This window comes from Culex pipiens, chromosome 2 (genome assembly GCF_016801865.2).
Source record: "Culex pipiens pallens isolate TS chromosome 2, TS_CPP_V2, whole genome shotgun sequence".
NCBI lineage: Eukaryota > Metazoa > Arthropoda > Insecta > Diptera > Culicidae > Culex > Culex pipiens.
Genome location: NC_068938.1, coordinates 173,688,741 through 173,712,935, shown reverse-complemented (window position 1 = coordinate 173,712,935; position 24,195 = coordinate 173,688,741). Strand labels below are relative to the sequence as shown.

The following is a 24,195-nucleotide window of genomic DNA, read 5'->3' as shown; positions in this document are numbered from 1 at the left end:
ATTTACAACAAAGTTTGATTATTTTTACGATCCCGTTATTGCAGGTTTGGGTCCGTAAGTTTGAGAATTTTGGAATAAGAAGACAACAACTTCCTTCGTTGCTGTGCACCCTTAAGCTGGTTAACTTTTTATTATTTATAGCTTTTTAATGTTTCTAAAAATTGTTCCAGTTTTCCATTAAACAGTTAATTTGCTTGAAAAAATCGTATGACCCAGACAAGTAGTACAAAAATAGTTCGACACACTTTTTTGTTCTGCCTGAACAAGTGTCAAAGAGAGCGGACCAACAAACCACCCAACAACCGGTAGTCTGGTCTGGCGTTGTTGTTGTGGCCACAAGTGGCAAATCAAGCCACAGAGAAACGGGGGGAAAAAGGGTAATGACAAAACGGGCAACACTCCAACCCAACCACACGAAGCCGAGCAGACAGGGGCAAACTAAATGAGGTCGACGCGGTACAAATATCGCGTGTGACAAACGCACCAACAAATGCACACACTCAGTCACAAACCTGTGACAGGAAAAAAGTCATTGACATTTTGGGGAGGCAGCCGTTTTTTCGTTACAAAAATCGAGGGTGTCAATCGAGGGTGGGAGATGCAATATTTTTTGCCCATGGTTTGTGGAGCAACAGTTTAACCTAGAAAAAAAGGTGTGAATGAATTATTTTCAAGAGCCACTTTGTGGGAACAAATGGCTCGAGGACATCAAAAGGATCTAGCTTAAAGCTGATAATCTCTTAATTGGTATAGCTTTTCTTTATTATAAACAGTTAAGTTATCTTTGATTCTTACTTTTGAAATTACAATTTATATCAGTTTTCAAAAAAGCTTTAATCTCAACTGAACGCACTTTACTTGAAATTGTGAGTGAGGTAAGTAAATCGCATCAAATTGTGCATTTTTGAATGCATAATAATCTCAAACACAAACACACTCAGACACACACTCGCCCATCAATTCAAGTTTTGTATCAATCGACTACCACCAACCAGTGATTATTCCTCGAGTTGGTTTTTAAAAATATGGTCATCTGTGTGGCTGCTGGTGGTGGTGGTAATGGTTGTGGTCGTGGTGTGATAAAAGAATGCATGGAATGCAGGCCACGGCAGCAAACAAATAGATGGAGGGATTGGGGAGAGAGGTGTTTGTGAGTACGTGTCGCCAGAAATGTTAATTGATGTGTTAAATTGGTTGGTTAGAGTGGATTTGACTGTGGTTAAATTAATACTGAAATTAGTTTTGCCTACTTTTTATCAGAAACTTTTTTTTTTCAAGGCGGAGTATTTTTTTTTCGGTATTCTAAGGAAAGGCTGTTTCATTTTATTTATTAAATATAACTTAAATATAACATTTGTATTATATTTTCAATAAGATTGAGTTTGATGATGTAAACATGTTCAGTTCACACTTTGTTTTATAATGATTAAAAAAAATCAGTGTCGATTTTTAGTTAATTTTTTTGATTCAATATTAGCTAACATAGTTTAAAGTGCATTTGTTTGCATTAAAAATCATTTTTATAGTGATTGATGCAACACAAAACATTTATTTTTTGTAAAAAATGATGTACCGTCATCTGGGGTGAAACGGGACACATGTGGCGAATTGTGACAGCTGTTTTAGCCTTGTTACTGTACAATATTTGGTTATTTTTGATTAGTTTCGGATAGAACAGACACAGAACATCTAAAATACTGTTTTTCTAAAATACGTTTTCCAAATTTCAAGCTAGCAGTGCTCTAAAAACTGTATGTACCTATTCATACTGTAGTCCCGATTCGCCCCAGATAACGGTACATCATCGCAATTTTGTTGTGTGTTTTTTTTTGTCAGATTATGTAATTTATAGTTTCTTTTACATTATTACAGTTTACAAAAATTTTATAATTGAATTGTTGAAAACATGGCTCATTAATTTTGTTTTCCCTACCCTCTACTTTGGTCAAAAGAAAGGGACAAAAACTTTCAAAAATGGATGCCTTTGCCAAAATATGACTGTGAACAGATTTGAAATACAGGTGATTCAAAATAAAAACTGGAAAATAAATATAATGATACACTCAACCCCCGGTGGTTGGTCACTTTTTCGTTTGACACTTTTTTAGTTTGTACCCCGTTGGTTGGTCAAAGTCAAACTAAAAAGTGACGAACTGTCACTATTTACACAGCGCTCACGCACACTATCAAAACAAATGTTTGGTAGTGTGTGTGAACTCCGTGTAAAAGGGGTGTCAAACTAAAAAGTGACCCCGTTCGTTTGACAACAGTTGGTGTCAAACCATCGGGGTTTGAGTGTATCTGTTTCAATATGATTGTGTATGATGTTGTAAACATGTTCAGTGTATTTTTTGGTTTGGCTAAAACATTTCCATTTTGGTGTCGCCATTCAAATTTTTAAATAAATATTCGAAAATCTGTATCTTTTGGAGGAATTTTCCTATCAAGACACCAACTTTGATTACAGATTGTCAAGGTAAACAGAACAGTCGATGCAAAATAAATCGGCACTGGCTACGTATGTTTTGCGCTTGCAACACTGTCAGTTTTGCTGGGCGTAAAGGGCGATTGGTGTTCAGCGCGTTTGGATCTGTCAAACATTGGCCAATGTGTTTCCCTTGACAATCTGTAATTTCGACAACACCAAAAAACTGTTTTGCCGATTTTTTAAATTAACTTTTAGCAAATACAGCCCAATCTCGATTATCTGAAGCATCGATTATCCGAAGGTTTGCACGGGACTTCGGATAATCGAATAACGAACATTTTTTTTCCATTTTCTCGTTTTTAACATCAAATTCGAGTTCTTTTACCCCATTTCAGTCAATTTTGTATAGTTGATTGCCTATAAGATAATAAAATGCATTTTTTTCAATGTTTCATCATCGCCATATTAGCCGCCATCTTGAATTTAAAAAAAAAATACTAAATCACTTCAGCGTAGTTTATGAGTAATAAATTTTTTTTTCGTGATTCGATTATCCGAAGTGAACATTTTCCGAGGCCTTCGGATAAACGAGTCTAGACTGTAAAACTACATCCGTATTTTTAAATATTTTGATTCTTTTCAACACTTATAGGTCCATCGGGGTCAAAAAAGTTGGAAATGACAAGCATTTAAGGCTACCAACTGTACGGATTTTTTCCTTACCGTACGGATTTTCGACTCTCTCCACGGATTTGTGTACGGATTTATTCGCATAATACGGATTTTTACGGAATTTTTACCACTTTTTAAAATTAAGTTGCTTTTTTGATCTGGTCAAAGCTTTTGCTAATTAGACAATCTATTCAACAATTTGTTTTAAAGAGATAATTTGTATAGTTTTCTGGGTTTTCCACACTTTACAGTTGGTTATCAATAATTGTTCTTTTCAAATTCTTTACAAAACCATATTGATCCGATAAAAGATCCAAAGGCATACTGAAGCTTGTGAAAACCTGTAAACATTTTAATTACAAATCTAGAGTTTTTTTTAAAGAAGGTCTTATAAGCTATTGTGTTTCACATGTTTATTTTTATAATAGGACCTTTTATAAAAAAATACCTGAAATGTTTTTATAAAAAAATACCTGAAATGTTTTCATGAGAACGACAAACTTGACATTTCGAAAAAAATTAAACGTTTAAATAAAAATGGAAAAACATGACGATTTGATTTAGCAAATTGCGGTTTATTTTGTGAATTTTTTTAAATGTCCAAGTTATATTGCTATCAGAGGATAGCAATGTGAAATTTGTAAGCTGTAAAAACGAGACAGTATTATATATTTAATTCAAATTTATATAAATTATTCCTTGACAGTTTTTGTGATACCATGGTCATATCGGCAAAGTGTACGGAATTTTGCACAGCAATAGTTGGAAGCCTTAAGCATAGCACAGCATAGCATTGGTGTACCAAACATCAACCGGCTGTATCGCGGTGATAACTCAACCGATTTGAATGATTATTGCTGCATTCCATACAAAATAGATGCATCTACTCTAAGTTAAAGAGGAAAAGGTATTTCCAACTTTTTTTTTTCCAAGGGTTGGAAATGCAACTTCAACCAGCTGCATATGGACGAATTCTCAACCGATTTGGATGATTCCTTCAAAAATAATATTTTGAAAATTTAAGAATCAAGACTTACATTTTATTAGGGCGCAATATTGAATATATGTCTCTTTTTGAAATGTTAGTCTTGACTCCAAAAAATTTAAAAATATTTTTGTTGACGCTGAAGATTGGACCTTCAGTTGCTGAAATATTGCACTAGCAAAAGAAAGCACTGAGACACTCATGTGCATTATTGTTAAAAATCGTTAGACTGAAACTTTTAGTTTAAATTAAACTTCAAATGGCTGTATATAAAAAACAGTGCACATTATCAAAATTTCAGTAAAATGTTTTTCGATAGCAAATTTGATTTCATATTATTGACTGATGTCAAACAAAATTTTGGAGAAAGATTTTTCTTTAATTAACAAATACGGATTTAGTTGTGCCAAAAAGTTTTGAATAACTATTTTTTCTGAATATTCTACATAAATGCCTACACAGTAAAAAATAAAATAAAATTGGATGGTGTAAAATTTGAATGTTAAATATTGCCTCTATTACCTCAAATTAGACTGAAAAAGTGACATTGCAACGGAAATTTAACATTTATGTGAGAAATTACAATTTTTTTCTGATTATTTTTTAACTGTGTACAGTTTGGACAAAACACTAAAATGTTTAGAAAATCCTTCCAAAACATACACATTTTTGAACTGTTTTTACCATTTGTGTATGCACAGCTGCCAAAATTCTATGGGGACTTGATGAAAAATGACTTTCTGATCATAGAATTACTCATCGAATAAAATAACCTATTCAATGAAATATTGATTTTTTAGGATAATTTTACAAATCTAAGGCACATCGTTTCTTTTTGCTGTTGGCCGTTTGTTGCTTATTTCAAGCAAAACAATGTAAATGGGCCAATGTGGATTTGTAAACAAGCAGGCTGTCCTGCTCATGTCAAATGTAAACATCCACTGTTGTTTTGATTGATTTACATACAACTTTTATACAAGAGTAGGTCATGATAGTGATGCCTGAGCTTTTATAAAGTCATTTTGAACACAAATTTACAACATCATTAAACTTAATTATTTTCAAGCTAAAACATATGTCAATTCAAATGTAGATGTGGGAGGAGGAGTTTATTTTTTCTTGTGATAATAAATATCTCTTAGTCTTTTAAATAAATACAAAGGAAATCAAATTTTTGACGACTTTCTGTCAATCAATCCAAAGGCATTCAAAAACATTCAACCTAATCTATTTCGAACCTCTCGCATCAAAATTTTCCCAAACTTTCCCTTTCCCTGACCCACAAAAATTGCACATCTCCGAACCCTGCAACCACAATACACAATCAGCCCCGATTAGCACTTCTATAATTCAATCAACTGGTACCCCGCCCCTCCGATCTCCTCTACCGTCGAGGGACCCAATTAAGTGACAACACATTCCTCCACAGCAGCAGCAGCAGCCAGTCAACAAGCCTGGGAGAAAAATCTGTTCTTCCCAATCCCTCCTCCCAACCTCCTCAAAGGTCTTCCCCAGTTTGTTCCAGCATCCCAGCACAAAAAAAAGCAAGGGGCGAATCCTTCGTAGAAAGAGCAAGTTCAACGGCGTTGGTGCTGGTGTGTCTCGAGACGACGACGAGACGCTGACTCCTGGTTCAGACATTGTGTACTCTGTGTGTCACACTCCTCACTCCCCTTTCGGTAGCCGGGTGTGTTCTTCGTGGCTTCTCTTTCTACATTTTCTCATCATACATTAACCGTGCAGGCTCCTCCGCCGCTGCTGGCTTCTGGTCATGGACGTACGGTATGCGAGAAGACGACACAACGGACTGCACAGCTGAACGCTTCTGGATGTGTGTGGGGATCTCGTTCTCCAGCTCCGCTCCGTAGAACAGTGTTCCAAAACAGAACCCAGAAGAGCCAACTCGTCTCGATTCTTCGCTGTTGCATCTACAGCTTCAGCTGGCCTTCATCATCGTCATCGACGGCTAGGGAGAAGCTTCAGCCGTGTAGCCGTGCAGGACATCCATTGACTGCATCAATTCCTTGCCGACCTTCAAATCTCCCTACTCCCAGGCGACGAAGATGATGACGAAAGGGCCGCGCACCAAGACCAACTTTTTCGCCCCATTCACGTGCGAAGCTCTCGAGCTCTCCGCTTCATTTTCATTCCGTGAGGGGTTTCCTCCGCCTGTTCTGGGCATCACACAATCGAGATTGGCATCTTTGCTCACTTTTTGTTCCTTCAATCAGGTTCTGGAGTGTGTTGGACACTGTTTTGGAATGAGCTGCTGCTGGTCAACCAAAGGGATAGTTTCCCGCCAAAAATCGAGTTTTACTGTTTTCTTTTTCGAATGAATCCTTACGTAAGAAAATTTTGCTAAGGTAATCGGTGTTGAAAAAAAAGAGAACCCAGAGATAATTGGCATTATGAGGTTGATTGAGGAAGTAATTCATCTTTTATATACAGGAATCGTTTATTTAAAGTTCATATCAAGATGTTCATTTACAATATCGATAGTTTTTAACCTTTTTGAAGAAACTATTTAATCAATCAGGTCCGTTTAGGTCTAGTTAGCTTCGTGAAAAAAATCTACAGGACCTAATTCCAAAATTAAGGCTCTGACTGTATTAATTGAAGAGTTACGAAAATTTCAAAAAAAAAAAAATCAAAATTCACCTGAGGTAGTGCCTAAAATTTCGAATTTGAAATGCTTTGTTATGGAAAATAGTGTTACGTGAAGGTTTGGGTTCGATTCCAGTCGGTCCCATTGGCGTTTGTTGAGATGAGATATGTTCAATTACGCCCGTTAGTCCCGGGCGAATAAATATGAACTTTCTTTGTGTTTTGTATTTGACAAATATCATATAATAAAATTTTATTCTTTTCTCACGACAAATTGTAAAAAGTAGGTTGAAAAAGTAGTTTCATTGGTTCAACTATAACTTAGAGGACATGTCTTTATTTTTGACTTTTCAAAAACCGCATCAACATTTAGACATCTGTCAGCAAAAATAAAAAAAAAAATTCAGGGCCATTTTTTGACACTTAGATTCCAAAAGTATCACCAAATGCTGTATACATTATTACATTTATGCTTCTAAAGAAAACTTGCAAAATATCAATAAATTTATGATAAAAAAATAATTTAGTTTTTTTTTTCTTTTTCCAATTTGTGATCCGATAATTTGCAAAAAGTCCAAAAGTGCCCTATTTAATTAAAGTATGAAAATAAAACGTTATACATTGTATTTTAAAAACTTTACAATCAATAGTAGCATTTTTTCAATAATAATTTAAATTTTCAGCTAAAACTTTTTTTCCCTTCTCAGATAACGAAATGGTAACGAAATGGTACTGTAGATTGGAATATCACCGAAACTAAAAAAAATGAAGGAGCCCAAACAGGCTGAATCAAGCAGAACAATGCAAACGGGCTAAAACCGAAGTGTAAACAAAGAGTCTGTTCTGCTCGTTCTTAATGTAAACATCCACTAACATAAGCAGGAGAGACTGTTTGTTTACACTTCGGCATTGGCCTTTTTACATTGTTTTGCTTGAAATATATAAATTAGCGCAGGGAAATGCGCTTTAAATTGATTGCAGTTGTTTAGACTTCTATTTCTAATTAAAATGTTGAAGTTGTTAAGTGCCGGTAATGAAAAAATGCTCTGAAGTAAAATATTTTATGTAAATATTGTTGTGTTGAGTACAATCATTCCAACAAAAACAAAATAGAAAGATGTACGTTCAAAATCAATTAGTTTTCGTCAAAACCGAACCTACTCAGAGAGGAGTAAAGTGAGCATCGGATTTGAGTGAAGTCCACTCATAAAGCATTCTACACGCAGAAAAATAAGGCATATTTGAATCAACAAAACGTTTTGTTGATTTGAAAAACAAAATTTTTGTTGAATCAACGCTAAACGTCAAAGCAACTTTTTCAAAACAACAAAAGATTTTTGTGGAATTAAGAAAATCAAGGTTTGTTTCAACGCAAAATCGGCGTTGATTATATTCAACAAAAATTTTGTTGAATCAAACCTCGTACAGGCTGATTCTACAAAATATTTTTCTGCGTGTAGTTAGAAATTTACCAACACATTTAAAGTATGTTCACATGGCAGCTGCGGGTTAGTTTGCATCAGATCTGCTTTCTCTTTCTACCAATTTTTTTTTATGTCATGTGATTTCTAGCTGGATTTTTTGACTGACCGCTCGATATGTCAGCCAACATATTTCGCAGGGACTGTGACAGCTTGAGCGCGATAATTGTTTGCATTTTGTAAACAAAAAAAAATAGTAACAGACGTCTCCATTAGTTTAAAAAAAGACATATTTTTTCTGAAAAACGCAATTTTTACCGACAGAATATTTTGAATGCGATTAAATTGAATTTTGGAGGTTTTGTTCAACCAAGCTCAATGAAATTTCCACGAAATAAATTGTTTTGTTTGTTTGGGGAAATTACAATTTCAAGTTTGAAAAACAATTCAGCCATAACAAAGGTCTGAAATCCCTTTGGATAATTATTGTACTTTTAGCAATTTTCATGGTGTGTCAAGATAGCACGACAAGATTGAAACTTTTTTTTGTATAAAAAGTGACAGCAATGCACGGATTTTTTTTTTTTGGTTTTATTGAATATCTCAGGTTTAAAATAGAATTTTAGGGTACCGAGCCGAACCAGCGCACAGTGGGCGAAATGGAACCAAAAATCGGACTTAATTGAACGCGGTTTCCTGGTATGAAAAATAGTGTTTCTTATGTAAAAAAAACATCCGGGGAATCGATTGGTGATGGTTTCATCCACCGCACGAAACGGCAAAGGGTCCATTTTGCCCCAATTCCCCATTTTTTTACTTTTTTTCTTGAAAATCGGTCTGTATTTAGAGCGGAGGCTTTATGCAGCCATCCAAAATGCACTTAACTTATGTGAAAATGTCCCAGAAATCCAGTAAAAATAATGACTTGCACCGCAAAAACCATCTAGGGTCCATTTAGCCCCAATTCCGCTATACTAGCATTTTTGGCCGTTTTCAAAAGTTAGGTCAGATTTAAAAAATCTAAAATATTTTTATCGCAAAGATCAGACAATTTTACATAAGAATGATGATTTGCACTTGATATTTTTACAGGATTCCTGGGACATTTTCACATAAGTTAAGTGCATTTTGGATGGCCACATAAAGCATCCGTTCTAAATACAAACCGATTTGCAAGAAAAATGTAAACAAAATGGGAATTGGGGCAAAATGGACCCTTTGCCGTTTCGTGCGGTGGATAAAACCATCGCCAATCGATTCGCCGGATTTTTTTATTTTTCATACCAGGGCCGCGTTCAATTTAGTCCGATTTTGGGTTCCATTTCGCTCACTGTCCAGCGTTTATGGCAAAATGGCTCGTTAATAAAGACATCTACCTAACTAACTAGAATTTTGGGGATCTTTGAAGGTGAAAATGTGGGGCATTGTGAGCAGCACAAAATCCTAAAATACACGTGCGACAAAATGTATCAAATATAGTTTGTTTCTTTTCCAATTAAGGGGTTTCTTTTCCAATTTAAGAGGTTTATGAAAGTTTAAAAGCCGAACCAAGAAGGTCAAAGCTGTCAGAAATAAATTAAATAATAATAACTTTTTTTAATTGATGGTTCAGTAGAAAATTATCGTGTAATGAAATTTTCTTTGAAATTTGATAAAATAATAGTTCTATTAAATTAAGAAATCCGCAAAATTCTTCCTGAATCAAAAGTTACAAACTAATTCTCCTATTTTGAGCAAAGCGAATGCTATGAGAAGCTCTCATGTTCAATTTATGCCTTATAAATCGAATGCATTATTCAAACTCCATCAGTCCCAATCTCCCACACTCGCTTGTATGGAAATTTAATTAACTTTGACAAAGAACCGACCCCCTCGCAAGCGGAAGGTCAATCTGCGTTGACACATCTCCTACTCGGAGAGGCCGAACCCCAGGGGCAGAGAAACGCATGTCTTTACCAATGTTCTGTATTTGATTTACAGACCATCGCCTTTTGGCAAGCTCTCCGATCGGTTTAATCTCATCCCGCGTGCAATAATGCATTCCCACACGTTCGCTTCTTGGTTTGCCATCTTTTGCGAGATCCCGCAACTGGATAACGAAAAACCGGTTCTGTGACGAGAAATGTCTTGTCGCGCGACTCTTCTGGACAGTTGTAGACTGCAGGGCAGAATGATCCGAGATTGGCGCTGAACCGCCGTTACATCGAACTCGGGTAAAGTTTCGGGAAATTACATTCCCGTTAATTTAGCTCGAATGCACTTTTCCCCTATTAAGAGGTTATGTTTTTGTTGGGTAATCTTATATTTTTATAGAAAAGCATCGTGAAAGTGCAGCTTTATGTGCAGTGAATGGTGCACAACAAAAAAAAAAGCTCAACCTTACCGTAAGTTACACGACGGCGAGAAAGCCGTGGCTAAAACGAAAAACTTTCTTTTCAAACGCGAATAAATGGAGGCAAAAATGCATTCACTTTATATTCACACTGAGACACCGAGTGCGAGTGTGGTTGTTTCGGTACGTACTGGCAAACACTTGCAGGGATGGTAATACATCGCTCACTTGATGCTCTTTTGAACTTTTGAAAATCATACTTTCCAGCACTGATCCAAAAGTGATCTTTTCCATCCCTGCCGTTTTTTTTCTGCTCAGCTCTCTTTTTGTTAATCGCGAATCTACCGGCTCTTCGCCATTTTGCGCGAGGTTTCGATGGTCTCGCAAAAAAGGCGACCATCGCCGGCCGAGGAGAAATACAAAGTCTGGAGGGCAGCAAGCATAGGGACCTACATAGGGAAATGAAATGTTCTGGGAGAAATTTCAAACACCCAAAGTCATTCAAATTTAAGGTTGAAAAACTTGTACTATTTCTTTGGTCTGGTACTTTTAATGTACCGAACAAGCAAAAACATAACAAATACTACTAGATTATTATCAACTACAGTTTTACAATACATGTGATTGTTATAAGTCTCGTTTTTATGCCAAAAATATTTTAAATTGATTCCAACCTTGTTCTAGCATGATCTTGTTGCTCGATTGGGCTCTCTAAGCAAGCAGGGTTGCGCTTTTGTCCGTTTGACCTGATTCCTCCAGCAGAAGCAGCTGTAGTGGTGGTGGTGGAGAGGTTGTACACTTCATTAGCACTATCTTTCTCTCACTAGTGAAGTGGTGGAGTGGAATGCGCGAATCTGCTTGGAAAATGGTGCGAATTTTACTTTTTTTTTGTATTTTGAAGTAGTACGAATTCTTCAGCTGAAGTGAAGTAATCAATTATTCTGGATGATGTAATTTGACACACTGATAAGATAACGGGATTCGTTATCAAATCATTGACCTAATTGGCCGTGAAGGTTAGTGCTGGCCAAGATAGCTCAGCGCTGTGATTTTGTTTCTGTATGTTTAAAACTTGCTCTCATGATATTTTATCAGGAATATTAATACAGTCCAGACTCGATTATCCGAAGGTCTTGGAAAAAAATCATTTCGGATAATGGAATCAACTTCGCTAAAGTGATTTAGAATTTTTGGTTTGGTGGCCAATATGGCGTAGATGTAATATTGAAAAGTTGAAAAAAAAGGTTGAAAAACTTGTACTATTTCTTTGGTCTGGTACTTTTAATGTACCGAACAAGCAAAAACATAACAAATACTACTAGATTATTATCAACTACAGTTTTACAATACATGTGATTGTTATAAGTCTCGTTTTTATGCCAAAAATATTTTAAATTGATTCCAACCTTGTTCTAGCATGATCTTGTTGCTCGATTAGGCTCTCTAAGCAAGCAGGGTTGCGCTTTTGTCCGTTTGACCTGATTCCTCCAGCAGAAGCAGCTGTAGTGGTGGTGGTGGAGAGGTTGTACACTTCATTAGCACTATCTTTCTCTCACTAGTGAAGTGGTGGAGTGGAATGCGCGAATCTGCTTGGAAAATGGTGCGAATTTTACTTTTTTTTTGTATTTTGAAGTAGTACGAATTCTTCAGCTGAAGTGAAGTAATCAATTATTCTGGATGATGTAATTTGACACACTGATAAGATAACGGGATTCGTTATCAAATCATTGACCTAATTGGCCGTGAAGGTTAGTGCTGGCCAAGATAGCTCAGCGCTGTGATTTTGTTTCTGTATGTTTAAAACTTGCTCTCATGATATTTTATCAGGAATATTAATACAGTCCAGACTCGATTATCCGAAGGTCTTGGAAAAAAATCATTTCGGATAATGGAATCAACTTCGCTAAAGTGATTTAGAATTTTTGGTTTGGTGGCCAATATGGCGTAGATGTAATATTTAAAAACACCATTTTGTTAGTAGGCAATCAACTAATCTATTTTGACTAATATGGGGTCGCAGAACTTGAATTTGATGTGAAAAACAAGAAAATTTATAAAATAAAAAAATATGAAAAAAAATTGGTCGTGATTCGATCATCCGAAGACGCATTTAAAACTACGGATAATCGAAACTTCGGATTATCGAGGCTTCGTATAATCGAATCTAGACTGTATGTAATGAAGACAAACAAATCAATCATCATTAATTATTGTTTGATACTGAATGTATTAACACTGAAACATACTTCAGAATAATTGAAAGGATTTCATTTCGAAAAGATTGTAATTATGATCGAATACGCCAAAGGCTCTCAAAATTATACCAAGTTTGATGATCCGAAGGATTTAATAAAACTCGGATAATCGAATCACGAACATACATTTATTATTATTTTTTATTTTCTTCTTTTAATATCGTTCGAGCACAGCGTCTCCATTTTAGTCAAATTTGAATAGTGAAATTACCATGTGCATTTTTTGAATACTAAATCGAAGCCATTTGGATTTCAAGATTTTTTCCTGATTCGATTATTCTAAGTGAAATTTTTCCAAGGCTTTCAAATAATTGGATTTGGACTGTATTTGTTAATTCAATGCTCGAACCCGTTTTAATTTAAAATAATAAAGTCTGCTGTGAATATTTTTAAACCATTTATTCAAAAATATTCTCAAAAACTTAAACAACACAATTTATTTATGAAAAAAAAAATTTTATTTACAAAGCATAATCGTTCATTGACAAACTTGAATTTAGAACCTCCTTCAATGAAAATTTTGATAAAGTTAATTGTTTCCAGGATACTGGCCTAATGGTTTCTAATGAAAAATTAAGAAATCCTGAAGTAATTGTTATTAAGTTTTGTTGTTTTGAAACATTTTCATGGAAAAAGGGTGATCAATCTAATAACCCGTTGTGATACTCTCTGATAGGAGAGTGTGTGGAAAGACTTGGTTCCTTTTTTGTGTCTCAAAAAGAAAAAAAAATGAATGCATGCATAATTTGGAAGCTAAACATTTACTTCGACTGTCAAGGAATTTTGATTTAAATATTTATCAAGGTTGTTAATCGATAAAATGATCGTCGATAATATTTTCGTTATCAATATTTTGATAATTCTATCGGCGATAACAGACAAAAAATTAATTTGAAAATTTTTCTTAACCCCTTCCCGCCCTAAGAAAAATTGAGATTTTTTACAGTTTTCCTTTCCATTTTCTACAGAATTGACCAAATTGGATGGAATTTGAATTGGAGGCAGTAAACATCTTAAATAACACTGTGCAGGAAGAATGAGATCATTTCATACATTAGTTTTCGAGAAATTTCAATTTGAAGTGAAAAATTTGTGGTGCTCTGGTGCAACCATGGGCGTTAGAGGGTTAAATCGATTAATTAAACCATATCTTGTAAATTTTCAATGCTCTCACCTAGAATGTATTTTTTGAAAATGTAGTAAATTTCAAAATATAAATTCTGAAAACTGTTCAAAAATACCGTATTTTTTCGAAAGTACTCAAACAAAGTGACATTTTGTATGTTTTTTTAAAAAAATTTGTTTTTTAGTTTTTTTTTTGAAAAATACTAAAATTTTCACAACAAACCGTATTTTTCAAAAATACTACAAAAAATTAAATTTGCAATATCAATATAAACTAAGAAAATTTTGTATGCTTCTTCACTTTATTAGAATGTTTTTTGGAAAATACTAAAATTTTCACAAAATACCTCAAATTGAGTATTTTCAAAATATTACGATATTTTGTGAATATTTTAAAATAAAAAAAGTGAATATGTATTCACAATTTCGCCTTGACTGATACCCATATTGCAAATTATTAAAATTTTAGTACTTTCGAAAAATACGGTAATTTATTAACAATTTTGAGTATTTATAATTAGGGACCATACACAAACCACGAGGACACATTTTTGGAATTCTCAATATCTAGTATACCTAGTAACCTGTGAGAATCTTAAAAATCAATCTAATTATTGATTTGCTCCAAGTTCCAAACACTTCACAGAAACCAGTACGGTTTTGTGAGAAATTGAAAACATTTTGAAAATATTCAAAACTACCTTTTATAAAGTTGAAGGAATCCTTATATGAAAAACAAATAAAAACACACACAGAGAAAACAATCATGGTAATATTACATCTGGGAAGGGGTACATCTTTTATGTCAGAAAAAAATTGTAATTTTACCTCTGAAAATGTGTAATTTTACCACTATTCTGGTGTAATGTCGCTTTTTCAGTCTAAATTGAGGTAAAATTACATCCAAAGCTTCCAAAATTACATCTTCCAAAATTACACAATTTTTTACTGTGCAGAGCTGCAATTGGATATCATGATCTGTGAATTTCTTGAAAATCTCTTTATTCATCATAACCATTTAAAATGTCATCTGACGGATAGTAAATAGAACATTAGCTACTGAAAATGATCTACACAGCAAAAAATCCGATGGTTAAATCGCATGCAAAAGCATGCATATCACCTTCGTCAAAAAAGACACTTAATATTACACGCTGCATGTACAATTTTTGTAAGCACAAAAAAAAGTTGCAACCGACGAGATTCAAACCAAGCACCAACAGCAAAAACTGGCGCCTTAGCCCGCTCGGCCATCAGACCAATGAAGAATGGACAGGATAAACGCATATATGAACTTGACATTTTGGTCAAGTAGGTTTCCCATGCTGATGGGCTACATGTTTCAGGGTGTAATATTACATAGAATTTCATTCAAAATAATGCAAAATTTATTTCACACCCAGACCATTTACACGCAGCTGGATTACTACTATTTTTGCTGTGTATTGTTCAAAATTCGATCAAAGATGTAACTCAATTCCTATGAGAATCTTTTGATTAGGTTTTTTTTAACTAAAAAATATCATATTTTTTATTAAGCAACAAAATATTCTTCATATTTTTAGTATGCTAGAAATCATTGACTATTTTTGAGAATAAGCTGAAAAGTAATGTATATAAGCAATTAAAAGGCTCATTAAAAAGTTATTTACACTTTGAAGTAATGGTCATGAAATTTGGATAATTTCAATGAAAATTATCTCCAAAAAACGTATTTTTGGAATTTTAAAAGTGCATAGTTCATTATAATTTGGGGTGATTAAGTAGAACTAAAGCCTCAATTAATTGTAGGAAGCGAGAAGCATCCAAAGTGCAATGAGTGCAATTCAACTTCCCCAAAATTTCCCCGTCCAAAAGTCAATTCAATGGCACCTCTCGAACAAGCGCAGACAGTCAGTGGAAGAAAGGTTGAATTCGCGCTTCGCTGAAAAAGCTGGACGGAAAACAAAAATGTTGTAAATGAAATCGGTGATTTCGCTTGCTTTTGTTTATTTTGCGTTGAATGCAATTTTATTGCGACTTCAGCGCAATTCGTGGGGCTTCGCCGTTTTTAGATCTCTTTTTTGAATGTTTTTATTTTGCATTTATTGCCCGAGAATATTGCCGTTGAACTGTGCTGAGCGATACTGTTTTTTGCTCTGTTTATTTAATTTTTTTGTGGGCATTTTTTTACATTGATTACAATATTTTCTTATTTCAAAATGACTTTTTCAAAATTCTAGGTTGGTGAAAAAAGTCGGTTGCAATGATTTTAATTGAAATTATTTCGATTGAAATAAGCTTATTCTTCGTCTATCAAACCGGTAACGTTTCTCATTTTCCATCAATCACAAAAGTGTTTCTGAACGAAACTAGGGTAAATAGGCCCAATTTGGTGCTAATTTCTTTTTTCGATTTTCTTTGCTACATTTCCACTAAGATCACTCATAGGTCCAAAAAAGGGACCTATAGTCCCAAAATAGGAGCACTAACTTTACTGCACACAGAACGAGCTGCCATTGAGTGACGTGACTCTCGAGACTCGGTGTCTGTGTGTGTGTTCGTGCTCTTGCAACGACCAAGATGGAATCGTCCCCGAGCAGAGAACAAAGAGTTTTGTGTGGGAAAGCGTTTCGCGGCAACAAAACGAAAAAAAAACGGGCGAAGGAAAATCATACACTCGAATCGGAATAATAGTAATGAAATAAAAAAGAAAAAAAAAACGAAAAGGAACCGAAGATATCATTATTTTCACTCAATCAAGCGTATTAAACACATACACAGAGGTGAGAGCGCCTTGTGTATCTACACTCTTAGTACATACTTTTAAAGTGAAGTTTGGAGGGAGTTTGATTGGGTTAATATTTTTCTGAGAGAATGATTTATTTTGATTTGTTTGAGACAAGTTTTTGCCAAGATGGTGGTTGTGCAAGGATCAACACTTTTTTGCTGATTTTATTTTCAACAACAAAATTCGAATAACTTGAATCGAATAAATGAAAGTAATTGTATAATTTCAAAAATATAAATTGTTTGCGTTTGTTTTGTATTCAATTTTATAAAAAAAGTTAATTGAAAGTTAAAACAATACATACAATCATCAAGAATTTCAAAACTCTCACTCACCTTCCGAAGAGCGGATGCCACAGCGGTGAGCTCAAATCCGTCGAATCGTCCAGGCCGCTGGTTGTGCTGCCGACTTCGCCGGGCAGCTCGTCGGTGTTGAGCAACCGACGCTGAATGGCGGCCGGATCAAGCAGATGCAGACCAGGCTTAACTTTGAGCTTAGCCTGTGGTTGTTGTTGTTGCTGCTGCTGCTGATGTTGTTGTAGCAATTGTTGTTGCTGTTGCTGCTGGAGCAGCTGTTGTTGTTGCTGCTGCTGCTGTTGTTGCAGGAATATTTGCTGTTGCAACGTATCGTGCTGACCGGTGGCATAGATGTCCATACCGGGCAGGGCCATCAGGTTGGCGAGTTTGCTGTTGGTGGACTGTTTTTGCAGCTGTTGTTGCTTTTCCGGCTGGAGCAGGTTCATCAGGGATTTGCAGGTAACGCGTGGTTTCTGCTCCTGCTCCTGGTGAAGTTGTTGCAGCTGTTCCCGGGTAAGGTGGTGCTCCTTCTGGAGCTTACGAGCCAGCTGTTGCTGTTGCTCGTGGAAATCTTGGAAGGACGTTGGAAGGTTCAAGAACGGATTGTTGGCGAACATGGAGTTGGCTGCGGCGGCGGCGGTCTGTTTGCTCTTCTGGGCAGCCGACATTTGTTGGGAACGAGCCTGCTGTCGCATTTGCGCACTGGCCGCGGCGGCCTGGCTCATCATGTTTGGCATGGTTTTGAACCCGGTGGGGCTGAACTGCTGCTGCAGTGACGACGATGGAGATTGCAACGATGAGGTTCGACTGTTGTTGAAGCGATTATTTGGCATCGATGGGGTCATAAACTGAGGTATCGAGAGTGAGTTCATCTGATTCATAACGTAGGCGGTCGACTTTTTGGGCTGTTGTCCTTGCTGTTGCTGGAACATGCTGGCAGCGGCAGCTACGGCCGCAACCGAACGCTGCTGTTCCAGTGTCTTTGGTGGAATGATGGGTTTGCGGTCAACGTGTACTGATGCCGCGGCCACAGCTGCCTTCTTTTGCGCTTCCTGTTTACGCTGCAAACTGGCAGTGTTGACCTGGTTTAGGGCATCTTGCCACATGGCAAATTCCAGCTGGCGCTTGTAGTCCATTGCGTTGGAGCCAAGTCCGCACAGGTCCTGCAACCTTGGGCCCATAAACGGTATCATGTCCGCGAGACTAGAGTTGGAACTCGGAATGTTCATCATGGCCTTGAGTAACTCCGGACCAAGCTGCCCCATTTGACCCAGATATGGAAGCCACAACATCTGGTTGAAGGCCGCAGCCGTTGCCGCGTCGATGTCTCCTGCCAAACCGGATGCAAGCAGCGAACTCATCATTGGGTTCTGCTTGGCCGCTTGAGCCGTGAGTGTTTGCTTAAGCGTCTCCAGTGGACTGAGTGTCTTCTTGTTGGGATCATTCTTCGACTTCAACTTTAACAACTCGTCCTGCGTTTCGAGAATCTTTTCCAGCTGTGACAGCGAAATCACCAGTATGTCTGGATCTTGCAGGATGTTGGGGAATGCAAACGCTTCAGGTAACCGCAGTTCGGGCCGGGTGGTCAACAGTAGTGGAATCTCTCGTGCTGGTGACGCTAGCACTGCATTGAGACGATCCTTTGGCACAAGTAGAGGATCAGGTACCTTCCATGCTGGATTACTGACCAGCAGTCGTAGCTGCGTGAGCGGATCTGGATCAGTGCCAGAGGTAAGCATCTCCACCAGCCGCGATGGATCGGCCAAATTGGAGCTGCCCGAGGACGAACCACCACTATTGCCACCGCTAACGCTTGCACTAGGCCCAGCCGTGCTGCTGTTGTTTTCAACCATTGTACTTGCACTGGACCCACTGTTGTTGGTGGTGGTTTTATTCTCCGGATCTGTTTTGATCCGCTTGGTTTTGGGCTCATCTTCGGAGGTGGACTGTCGCTTGGCTTCTTCCGAGCAACTCACGGTGGGACTAGCAGATTTTCGACACTTGCCCAGATCTAGCGGTTCCTTCTGTTGCGTTCGAGGTTTCGACGCCGTCGCAGAAGCTTGCGTCATAAGTGATTCAATGACAGCGTTGGAAATGGACTTTGGCTGCAGGAAAATGTCCGGAGACGGTGGGACCGCAGGCAGGCCGCTGGGCTGCGGCGACTGAATGGCATCGGAACTGTGGGAAATCGGCCGTGGCGACGGCGAAAGCGTCACTATGGAATCGGTACTCTTTTCGCTGCGCTTTCGGCAGCTGAGATCCTTGGGTAGCTCTTCCTGGCAGGAATCGGGCGAAATCACAATCGGAGTATCGTCGGATTCTTTGTTGGCTTTTTCTGCACTGTTAAAGTACGAGTTTGCATGCTCGCTGCTGTCGGTGAGATCTTTGATGGTGATGGACAGCTCGTCGAGCGTTGGGTTTTGCGAGGAGAACGGATTTGGCAGGTTGTCATCCATCTGCAGGGAATGGTGTGTGGTGTCGAACAGGTCACCAGTTAGTCCTTCGATTTCACCAGCTTCGTTAAACGATAAACACTTCGGGGAGGTGCTCAAAGATTCACCAAGACGCGAGATGATGTCCGCAACAGGTTCGGGCTCTAGCAGCACATCATCGTCATCATTGTAATCGTCTGATATGGAATAGATAGTGTTTTTGAGATCATCCGTTCCCGAGATATGATTGTCTTCACACCGTTGCTCCACCAACGAATCGAGCAATTCGGCACCAGTCATTGTATTTTCACCACAGTTGGCATGTAACAAATCTTCCGGATTGGCGGACTGTATTTCACGAATGCCCTCGATCAATTCACTGCAATCGTTAAACTCACTCAGATGATGATGCTTCGGATCATCATCCTCTAGCTCACTGTCACTACTGATGGTGATGTGCGGTTGCACTTCCGCGTTCTGGATGCAATCCGATTCCGTCTTACAATTTTCGTATACTGCGCTATCCAGGCACATATTTTCATTTCGTCCTTTTGTTTGCTGGCGCTGGTGCTGCTGCTGTACTGGTTCCGACTCCAGAACGCACACTTCGTCTCCATCGTCGTCAATCTCATGCACACTCGGTGCATCGGAAGTTGTTGATGTGTGCATCGGTTCGCTACCACCTTGTTCCCCAACTTCTTTCGCACACATACTAGTGCCGTTCGAGATAGTGGAGCCATTGGTAGCGGAGGCGGAGACGGAAGAAGCTGCAGATGCTGCACTGGCATCAGCATCGGCAGTCGCCCCGATAGTGCTGGCATCGGTTGTGGTCGTGGAGCTCCTGGCGGCAGCGGCCGCTGCAGCCGCTGCTACCGCCGCGACCGCTTGCAGGGACTCCAAGTGGAAGGAGATTGTTTTCTCAATGCACTCGTTCGCGTGGTTTTCCTGATGATTAAACCCAAGTTCATTTAATGCAATCAAATTATTGAGCGCCGCTGTTGTTGTGTGCTGGTCGACGACGGTGCCCCCGACATGCGCACTAGCGCGAACTCGCTGAAGTTCCTGCACCGAGATGATGGTTGATGGTATCTGTGACTCGATGTTATCCAGCTCCTCCGGCCAGCCGCCCCCACCGTTGGCCGTGTTCGCCCCACCATGGTGTAGTATTTCCTGGGGCTCCTCTTCTGGTTGTATCAGCACGACGTCGTTGTCACTGCCATCGTCCTTATTGCTATCTGTGTTACTAGTGGCGTTAATACTATTGGTACTGATTTCTTCTAGGCTCGAGGCAATATTTATGCTACTACTGTTTGTATTACATTCACTATGACTACTGATATTGTTGCTATCAACGGTTAGATTATTTTGATTGCTAATATCCTCAACATTAACATCCGATTGGCTCAAATCCTTCAGGTTCGCACTAGTATCGTGATCCTCCGACTGTGTTATGTCGATAACATCATCGTCGTCGTCGTCGACCTCCATATGCTCGCCATTCAACGTGGTGTGCTGCTCTCCAGCAGCAACCTTCTTTGCTTCTTCTTCAACATCAACCACATCGTCCTCCTCATCGTCGAGCACTTCCAAACAGATTCCGCTTTCCTGCAGCGCTTCCTGTTCCGCCTTGTGTTCCTTTCGCTTTTTCTCCTTTTTGTGCTTCTTTTTCTTTTTGTGTGATTTTTTGTACTTTTGTAAAAGTGCTCCCGCGAGGGAAGCGGCCCGGGACGGGGGTCTTCCCACTTTGATTTCCGGCTTGGGGAGCAACGAAAACACCACCGACGAGCTGGCGTCCGTCCGCGGAAAGGACCGCCATAATCCGTTGGGGGTTTTCTTGATTCGTATACGGTTGCGCTTGTCGTAGTCCTCGCAGCGGACTTCGACGATCCGGGTGTCTTCCTGTTTCACAAACAGGAAGATCGGATTCAAATGAGGAACTGAGTCTCCTTCGGAGGGGGTGCTTGGGGGCGGTTGTTTGGGCGTTTTGGCTGCTTTGCTGAGGCTGACGGGGTTGGGTTTAACATTGGATCTGCTTCTGGTTGGAGTGTTTCTGGTAGATTTGGCCGCAGCTGCAGCCACTACAGCCACCGGGTTCTTTTTCTTGGAATTTGATGTTGTTGTTGTTTTGGTTTTGCTTCGACATCGTGCCTTGAAGTAAAACTCCGGTATGCACATCGTGTCGATGATCCGATCGGTGAACTGTCTCCGCCGACTGGACTTGCGATGTGTTTCGATCGTTTCGTCCGATCGGAGATGCGTATCGATCGGTTCCTGCTTGATGTTGCATTGGGGGGCATTGTTGTTTTCCGGGGGTTCAATTTTGACTTTTTTGACATTGGGTGTTGCATCGCGATTGGTACTGGTTAACATCGCCGACGACGTACGGGTTGTTGTTGCACTGCAACTTCTGGCCGATGACGTCCTTGCCGTGGTGGTGTTGGTGTTGGTGGTAGCAGTGACACTTGTCGTGCTACCACTTTGCACCGTTGTCAGCGGAGTCGTGTTGCGCCGCCGTAGTATCAACTTTGTCGCCTTGACGTCATCGTTTTCCCCTGCAACAATATTGTAGTGCTGTCTCTTTCCGGCGGTGCGACGTTTTTTATCACCACCGTTCGCGATGTCACCGCTATCGTTTTTTGTATTTTTCTTGTTATTGTCCTGCTGCTGGAGGTCTTCACCCCGAGCTTTCTTATCGGAATTGTTTTGGGGCCAAGCAACTGCTTTCAGCCTAATTACGGGCTCCAAGTCAAAGTTGCTTAGGACTTGGGACTGCTTGTTGAGATTTTTGTTGACTTTCTTAAGACTGTTGTTGTTGATGTTGTTGTTCTTGCGCGTGGTTGCGCTCTTCTTGCTGGGCTTTTCCTGCTTGATGGACACCAGCGCTGGAAGTTGCTCCTGTTGGAGCAAAGACCGGGTAGCGGGAGATCTTGACCGCGACTCGGACGTGCCTTTTAATCCGAGCGGTCTCCATTTTACGCCGACTGCTGCTGCACTCATATCCAGTGCATTTCCTACACTTTGGGCTATTTCACTCGGGGCACATTAGAAATATAATTGCTTCTTCGCACTCAACGGTGCCAGCACTCTTCACCATGCTCTAGACACAATTTCGACCATTTTTCTTCCCTAGGTTCGAGCCAGACGATTTCTTTGGCTTCTCACATTCTCACCAACACTGGCCACTTGGCCACTGTGCACATTCCTTCGGTTTCACGGGGGACACGTGAAGATTCACTGCTCGTTTAATTTGCTTCTCTCACTACCGTGCTCACGATATAATCTCCTTCGTGGAAATAATCAATAAAACTCGCCTTTTTTTCTTTATTTTTATTTGATCAAAAGCGGCGAGCTGTCAAAATCTTATTCGATTTTTTTCTCTTCACGTATAAACATTCGCGACGTCGAACGCACGCATACACTTGCGCTCATCTTTGGTGAACACCTCTCTTTGCACTGGCACACCCACACTAGCACACTGCCTGGTTGTGCAAACGTGCCCAAATACTGCGGCTGTGTGCGTGTGATGGAATGAAGAAGTGAACAGAAACACGACAGAAGGCAAGAGAAAACTACCATATAATAAAAATATAGCTAAATTATGAATTTTTCCTCACGTTCAAGCACTCCCGTAATCCATTTTCTTTTTTTGCTGCGCTCGGTTGCGCGATCTGTCAAACGAGCTGTCAGTACCAGCCAGTGGTGGAATTTGACACTGTTTTTTCTCTCTTTCCTGCTGGATCTGTGCGTGTACTATCCCACAATGCGTAGTACTATCTATTGGTTAGTGGCTCTTCCTTGGTCTTCTTCCTTCCTTCCTTAAAGATGGAGAGACCTTTCAGACAATACGCCACTCTGAAAACTAAGACGGGTTTAGTCAACCCCGCCGTCACGACACACCGACGACGACCGCCGGAGAATAGGTCACACACCGACGACGACGACGACGAACTCCGCAATTGGGGGCCCCCCTTTATAAAACGTCGAAGAACCCGCGCGAGAGTACTTTACATAACCATAAGTTAACTGTTTCATTGCCCGCACAACACTGAACGGCGAACGCGAAACGTCGTCGCGCCGAACATCGAACCACGAACCGATAGAAAGCGAAATTTTCTGAGAGCTGCTGCGATGAGTTTTTCGAAAATGCTTCACCACACGACGACCACGATACGTCGCGCGCCGTGACGTCACGACAAACATCGCACGCGGGGTCTTTGTATCGCCGTGGCTGCACGTGCTGCTGCGGGTGTGTGCGTGTGTCGTGCGATGTGTGTGTGGTGCTATTTCGACGTTGTCGTCGTTTTTGTTTTGGTTTCTTACTGGGAATTACTGCGTGTATGGGAACTGTAGTACGGCCACCAGCGTACGGCCTGTGTAGTGGTGTGCTTGTTTGCCTAAAACGCCTATAAATTCTTCCTTTTCTTTGCGTTCCTTCGTTCGGGGTCGATCTCCTCTCTCTGGGGTGGTCGGTTCGCCCAAACTCCACCCCAAAACAGGCACCATATTACGGGCCTGGAGGATGCGTAAGGACGACGACGACGGCGAAATACACACCCATGGCTTGTTGACCTTGAATTAGCCCTTGGAGTCACTGCTGGTGCTGATGGATGTGAGATCGATCTCGTCGCGGACGAGTTCGAATTTGTGTTCGAAAATGATGTGAGGCAATATGACCGTAGTATGCGTACGGAATAGTTACGCACATTTTGATCGTTCGTCTATCGCTGCTTGTCATGGTTTTGGCGCGTTGATGTCGCGTTCAGTGCGTGCACTACATGTCTCGCATCATCACAAACGGAAATGCATGTGGGACGCAATGTGGGTCGAGTTCCTTTTTCGTGGTAGACGGCATTCTACAAAAAAGGAAACATGATG

General features: G+C 39.5%; 1 protein-coding gene across 1 annotated transcript in view; it reads right to left on the bottom strand.

The window, feature by feature from the left end:
• LOC120416994 (uncharacterized) overlaps positions 1-23,395 on the bottom strand; it is a 33,706-nt gene extending 10,311 nt beyond the window's left edge. Inside the window, exon 1 of the mRNA XM_039578929.2 lies at positions 16,928-23,395. Within this exon, the coding sequence (XP_039434863.2) occupies positions 16,928-22,317 (5,390 nt within the window). The 5' untranslated portion in view covers positions 22,318-23,395. The remainder of the gene's footprint in view (positions 1-16,927) is intronic.
• Positions 23,396-24,195: the final 800 nt, after the last annotated feature.